At 37.2% G+C, this 7,246-nt stretch overlaps 1 protein-coding gene across 2 annotated transcripts in view; it reads right to left on the minus strand.

Moving 5' to 3' along the window:
• Positions 1–652: 652 nt before the first annotated feature.
• gna12a (guanine nucleotide binding protein (G protein) alpha 12a) overlaps positions 653–7,246 on the minus strand; it is a 40,334-nt gene continuing 33,740 nt past the window's right edge. The window contains exons 3-5 of one of the 2 annotated variants that reach the window (XR_012355421.1): positions 5,217–5,267; positions 1,799–3,196; positions 653–1,754 (exon numbers count right to left, since the gene is read on the minus strand). Coding sequence is in view for 1 of the 2 variants with exons in the window: in XM_073838814.1 (XP_073694915.1) it covers positions 2,627–3,196; positions 5,217–5,267 (621 nt within the window). In the remaining variant the exon portion in view is untranslated. Of the gene's footprint in view, positions 3,197–5,216; positions 5,268–7,246 lie in introns of both variants that reach the window. The other variant, XM_073838814.1, reaches the window with a different exon arrangement.

The following is a 7,246-nucleotide window of genomic DNA, read 5'->3' on the forward strand; positions in this document are numbered from 1 at the left end:
CTGGAGGTAAATTCATGTGTCATATCGCCTATGATTGATTTTAAGAACATTTTTATTTAGTTTTGTTTGATAAATTATTTTGGGGTTGTGGTAAGATGCAAAAGGACATTCCCAGACATTATCTTCCTCTTTTTATTATCAGTAATGTCCATTTGTGTTACGTTTTCTATTATTTAGTGAATGTTTATTGTGCTACTTTCGTGTCATCTGTGTTTGTGTTTGTCATTTGCATCAAAGACCCTGTACATCATCTATATATGAGTAGACCGGTTAGTGACTTACAATGAACTCTGAATCATCTATCGTACAGTCTGTATTATCATGGTGTTTATCACTAAATTTTAAGGCAAAAAGCAGATTTTGAATGGCATATTAATATTATATCACATATATATATATATATATGCCAGATATTATTGCCAGATATATTATATTAATGATAATATTGCCAGATATTCACAAATGTGTGTGTGTGTGTGTGTGTGTGTGTATATATATACACACACACACACACACACACACACACACACACACACACACACACACACACACACACACACACACACACACACACACATTTGTGAATATCTGGCAACCACAACCTCTATTATTCAGTTGCAATAAGCAGTTGTTATAAGAACAAGCCCAAAAGTATAACTCAACATTTTATTGTATTTATACAATTCTTATATACAAAACACACATAATGAAGTTAAAATCTGGAATTTCACACTTTTTACAATCACTGGATACATAAAACATTAGGGAAGCAACATTTGAAAGCTGGAAAAAGTACAGTAAAACACTGAAAGAGTGTTGAAGTAGACATCCTGTTAACAGTGACACTCATGAGATCCGAAGAGGGACAAAACACCAGAGCAGCAAATGTAACGTAAATATTGTAGTTGAATCACCTTCAGTAGATTGAAATTGCAAGTGGAAATATTTTCTTTGATTATTATTTTCCAAATCTACTTTATATCAATTTAATTACACGCCATATGCTTATCTTGATTGCGAATTTTAATAGCCATACTGTGCCTGTGTTTCTTTTCCGCTATTTAACTTTCAAACTCTCCCAATGGATTTACGGTCTTAAAAGAGGAAACAAGGACAAACACAGCCTTGAATTAAAGAATCCAATCTGCTTCTTTATGTGCACAAGAGGAGCCAGAGATCTTCCAGTAAATGCATGTGTTTGCTCCCACTGGGAAGAGCTGTCAGGGACAAAGGTTTAGGGTGTGTCCAATATCTCAAATCAAATCCCTTCCTGCCAACTTTCGGTAAGCCAACATGGCACTGCGGTGATTATGAGGAAGGGCATCATTTAAATACCTTTAGGGCACAGAGAAACATTGTAAATGTTGTTTTGCAAGAAACGAGCCAGTGTCCATTGTAGTCCACAAACAAAAAAGAATGCAAGAAAAGGGCTTGATGCTCTTGTTAAAACTTGAAAACTATTTGATAGCATATCTCAAGATCTCCCTTAACACAAAACAATGGCAAAAACAAAACTTTGACAAGTGGACACCTGCACTGCAATTGCAACCGCTCATCCTCAGAGAAAACTGTGAGTCAGCGACTACTTCTGATCTGATGACAAAACCAGATCTCTGGAAAATAAATCAAACCGTGCCACCACCCACAACAAATACTTCTCAGCTTTGGCAGACATCACCAGGAAGTCACTTCACACCCCGTTCATGGAGTAGTTCAAAAGAATAAATCACAACATGGGTGCAACAAATCGGGGGCTCGTCCGGGATCGCAACTCTAGAAGCTGAAGCCAAAAGCACACAGCTGTTCGCAGCTGCCATTCATCAAGATCTAGAGAATAAAACTCAGTCCCCGAACAGCATCAGGTTGACACCCTCCTTGTAAAGTCATAAACTACACAGGTTACATACATTTCGAGAGGACTAACATCATTTGAATGCTCATAAAGTACATACGCTGTGCAATAATGACATTTAAAGAATACCATTAATGCATTATTTATCTTAAGTTAGTGGTGTTAGGCATAACCAGTGATTTGACCCTACTCTATATTTCAAAAGCTTGTAGCTTAACGTGAAGAGACACATAAAAGCAGAAGAGACAGTTAACACGGACAAAAGCTGCTATTCACTCTATATACAAAAACCCTGCTTAGTTGTTAATGAGACATCTATTAACTCACAAGTATAGGTAAAGCAAAATGTGATTTAAATGTTAGATTAAATAAAAAAATAAACCTGTCGAAGTGACATGAAATTAACTACTTGTTCAAGAAGGACGTTCAGTGCAGGTTTGCTATTTATTTTCAGGATGCTGTTTGGGAGATGAGCCAGTGTAAAGTTATTGTGCATTGAGATTATCCTTGAGGAAAGACGCGAAAATACTCTAGTAATACTCGATTATCAGTCTGCTTCAAATGTTCTTAGCTTTTCCATTATCCAAGGTGTCTTCAGACTTCCTGTTTCACAGGAAGGACTTGATAATGGAGTACATGATTTGCTAAAACAAGATGCAAATTTTGCACCATGATGTTTCTCTTGCAGTTGCTAAGGTAAAACGGATCAAAAGAAGTCCAGAAAGCATTTCCTCCTGCAATAAGATTGGAAAAACGGACTCAACAGATCACAAGTCACTGCAACATTATGTCTTTAAGGTTCTCCTGAAGAATTGTGTCTTTGACGGCATGAAAGACGAAGCGAATGTTCTCAGTGTCAATGGCAGTGGTGAAGTGGTGGAAAAGTGGCTTGCTGCGGTTGCGCCGTTTGCGGTTGAAGCATTGCACGAGATAGGCCTGCACATCCTCTACTCGGTGAGGGTCTCCCCGGAAGTCGGAAAAGTGTTTGCAAATGCTGACTTTGCGTACCTTCTCCACCAGAAGGTCCATCTTGTTGAGGAAGAGGATTATGGACACGTTGGAAAAGAGCTTGTTGTTGACTATGGTCTCAAAGATGTTCATGGACTCCACCAGGCGGTTGGTGCGACGGTCCTCCATCAGGACCTGGTCATACTCGCTGGAGGACACCATGAAGAGGATGGAGGTGATGCCGTCAAAGCACTGAAACCATTTCTGTCTCTGGGAGCGCTGGCCACCCACGTCTACCATTTTAAAAGGGATCTTCTTGATGACAAAATCATGCTCCACAATTCCCTTGGTGGCCTTTCTGGCCAATAGGATGTCCTGTCGGCTCGGTACATAACTCTGTAAGAAAAGGTTGAGTAAAGTGAGTCAATAGCAAATACATTCTGTTTGGCAGCTTATAAGTCGCACAGGTCTTTCAGATTTTTTAAGGGCATTTTTAAAATCTGTGTGGTCAAAAGTAAAAAAAAAGTGATTCCTCTTAGGCTTGTGTCTGAATCTGAATACTGGGTTCAGAAAGGAAATTATGTGTACTACGGAACCCCTAAAGGGAATAAATACGTCATGGGAGAAAAAATATATATATTTCAATGCCTTCTCTCTTTATTGTTGGGTAATTATACTGTATTTAAATTTGAATTTGAATGCGTGCTCGCTTTTTAATTTCACTTTCGAGATTTGTGATCACACGTACTTACCACATGTTTTACAAGATTAGATGTTTGTCAGTGGTGCTCAGAATCTGCAAATCATTTGCCATCGTCCTATCAGTAATTTCTCCTGGAAAGTTAAATTTATGTACTGTAATATAACAGGCTACCGCTAACACGCGGCTAACCATGTCTCTTTAGTGGCTCCGTAAAACACGTTATTCATTTTCCGTGCCTTTCCGAATACTGATGCACTATTCTGGCACACAGACCAAGTGATCTTCGAAGCAGTTTTCAAGGGCCCCACATCCCACCCAAACTATAACATGTATTTGTTTTGTCATTGGCCTTGGTTTCCATGCTCACACAAAACACTTCCAGGCCTTTTTTATCTCTCTTATGAGACACGCTATGTGTTCTTGGTAACCTTGGCCAATATCAGTCTCAAAGAGACCACTTTACTTCATTTTCAATGTCTCCAGTCTTCCATGCCACCACACTGCAAACACATGCACCACACTGTGAAAAAACATTATTCTGACTAACTGTCTTTTTCCAGATTACTATCTTTTTTTATTTAGTAGATATTTCATTAGTAAAACACTGAATGATCATATACCACTTAGAAGTGGCACTAATACAGTTAACACTTCAAATGTTCAAATATCCTGATAATTTACTCACCCCCATGTCTTCAAGATGTTCATGTCTGTCTTTCTTCAGTGAAGGTTTTTAAGGAAAACATTCCAGGATTTTTCTTCATATAGTCGACTTCAGTGAGGATCAGCGGGTTGAAGGTCCAAATTGCAGTTTTAATGCAGCTTCAAAGGGCTCTCCACAATCCCAGTCAAGGAATAAATGTCTTACTAGTTAAACAATCTGTCATTTTCTAAACAAAAAAATAAAAATGTATATACTTTTTAACCACAAATGCTTGTCTTGCACTAGCTCAACTTCATGCATTATGTAGTCACAATGGAAAGGTCACGCATAATGTAGGCAGAAGTACCGACCTTTACAATGCGAACATGCAAAGAAAGTCAAATGCCCTTTACAAAAAAGGTAAAACACTACCCTACCTTTTTGAACCAAAGTACACAGATGAAGAACTAACCACAAGTAACCGTTCCAACGTGACTACTTAATGCGAGAAGTCGTAGATGCGCATTGCAAATCTAGTGCACCACGAGCATTTGTTGTTAAAAGGTATAACATTTTTAATTTTTTTAGAAAATGACAAATCATCTTGCTAGTTAGGACTCTTATTCCTCTGCTGGGATTGTGTAGAGTCCTTTGAAGCTGCACTGAAACTGCAATTTGGACCTTCAACCTGTTGATCCCCACTGGAGTCCACTATATGGAGAAAAATCCTGGAATGTTTTCCTTAAAAACCTTAATTTATTTTCGAGAAATTAAGAAAGAAAGATGTGAACATTTTGGATAACATGGGAGTGAGTATATAATCGGGATTTTTTTATTCAGGAGTGAACTAATCTATTAGCATGCATATTACTAGCATATTGACCTTATTCTGCATGACCATATTATAGATCCCTTATTCCTACCTCATACATAAACTTAACAACTATCTTTCTAACTATTAATTAGAAGTTTACTGAGGCAGAAATCATAGTTAATAGTTGGTTAATAATGAGAACTGCTGCCCAAACTAAAATGTGGCCCTAATAAATAGTGCTGTTATTATGACTCACCAGTTGTCCAATCCGATCCAAGTTGTCCAGGAAATATTTCACTGATTCACTCTGTAAAAAAAGACCAAAAATGAGTGTTTTACTCTGTTTCTCAAGAGCATTTCAACTTTTTCACATTTATAATTTAATTTAAACAAAGTGGAACAAACTAATATAAAAAATTATATGCATTAGTTCAGTTCTATAATTGATTAAAGGATTATGCTAGGAAGTACACTACTGTTCAAAAGTCTGGGGTGAGCCATATTTATCTATTTATTATTTATTTTATCCAGCAAGGATGTATGAAACTCACCAAAAGTGATAGTAAAGTGAAGGAATCTGTAATGTTACAAAAGATTTCTATTTCAAAGTAAATGCTGTTATTTTGAACTTTTCATATATACAAAAACGAAAGAAATGATCATGGTTTACATAAAAATATTGACAAAATGAATAATAATGAGAAATGTTTTGTTTTTTGAGCAGCGAATCGGCATATTAGTATGATTTCTAAAGGATCATGTGACACTGAAAAATGGAGTAATGATGCTGTAAATCCAACTTTGCCATCATAGGAATGAATGAAATATACACAATATTACTGGTTTTACAGTATTTGTAATCAAATAGTGTAGCTCTTCTGTTTCTACTCAAGTAGGACAATATAAATCTTCAGAAAACCTCTTAGTTTGTATTCTTACATAGTATATTATTTGCAAAACTGTCTTTTAACATTTTTATTAAAACAAATAGGGCAACACGATCCCAAAAGCTGTTCTAATTCAGGAATGGAAAGTCTAAAATTAACAGGATGTTCCTATCTTTGTCTGAGAACTATGCGGGACACTCATACCACATCGTGCCCGTCAGCAAAACTCCAGTTAACTCTATAATGTAGCTTTTACACATAATGCTCATAATCTCCTGTTACTTCATAAAGTGCTGTGGGGAGTCAGATGAAAAATCATTCTCTAGTATTGCTCCCTCGGAGGAACATTTGGTTAAGTGCACATTAGCACATTTTCTAGTCGTGACTACATTGCATTAAGGTCTGTTTACATTACAGAACATTGGCTTTAATAAATGGATCCTATAATCTCCAAATATTACAAATGAACAGGCATATAAATGCCTGCAGGCTCTATGTGTTGAGACTTTCACTCCTATCACTACAGGAGAATCAGGTCAGAGGTCAAAGCCCAATCCATAAATAAAGCTGACTGATGAGACGTCTGAAGCTCAGGGTGATTGGAGTCAGTACAGCATGTTCACACTGGTCTCGTCCAAGAATCAATTATGTCTGCTGCCTTCATAAGCCACAATCTACTGATAACTGCATTTATTTCCCAATATCTGGAGACTTTTCCAAGCAAAAAAAAACATGTTCTGTCTTAACAGAATGGACTCCCTAGAATGAAGCAATAGAGAGATGAACTAAACTGCTGTGTTGAGCATTATTTCCTGACAAAGTTGTTTTCACGCAGGCTTTTGGATGGCAGACACTGCGGCCTTGGCGTTTCAGTGAACATTGTCTGGAAAAGCAAATTGTGTCCTCTGGTTTGTGTGTGTCTCACAAAGGCCCCTGGCCTGGCCCATGTTCCCAACAGGAAACAGCTGTGTGTGAAAACAGGGGATTAGTAGAACAACGCTGGCCCTCTATAACAGACTGAAGCCCAACACCCCAACCCTACACACAACACGCATACACCGCACATCATCATCAGAGCTTCATGTAGCACAGGCAGGAAATCACGTAGATATCTGATAGCAGCGCCTGTGGCATTTATGGTCTCTCCTCCGAATATGCACACAGTAAATTATCTTTTTTTTTCATTCCTCTTACCTATATATATATATATATTTCACATGAAAGATGTTCACATATAGTCCACAAGAGAAAATAATAGTTGAATTTATAAAAATGACCCTGTTCAAAAGTTTACATACACTTGATTCTTAACACTGTGTTGCTACCTAAATGATCCACAGCTGTTTTTTTTTTTTTTTTTTTTTATTTAGTCATAGTTGTTCATAAGTCCCTTGTTTCT

The sequence above is a fragment of the Garra rufa genome, chromosome 1 (genome assembly GCF_049309525.1).
Source record: "Garra rufa chromosome 1, GarRuf1.0, whole genome shotgun sequence".
Lineage (NCBI taxonomy): Eukaryota > Metazoa > Chordata > Actinopteri > Cypriniformes > Cyprinidae > Garra > Garra rufa.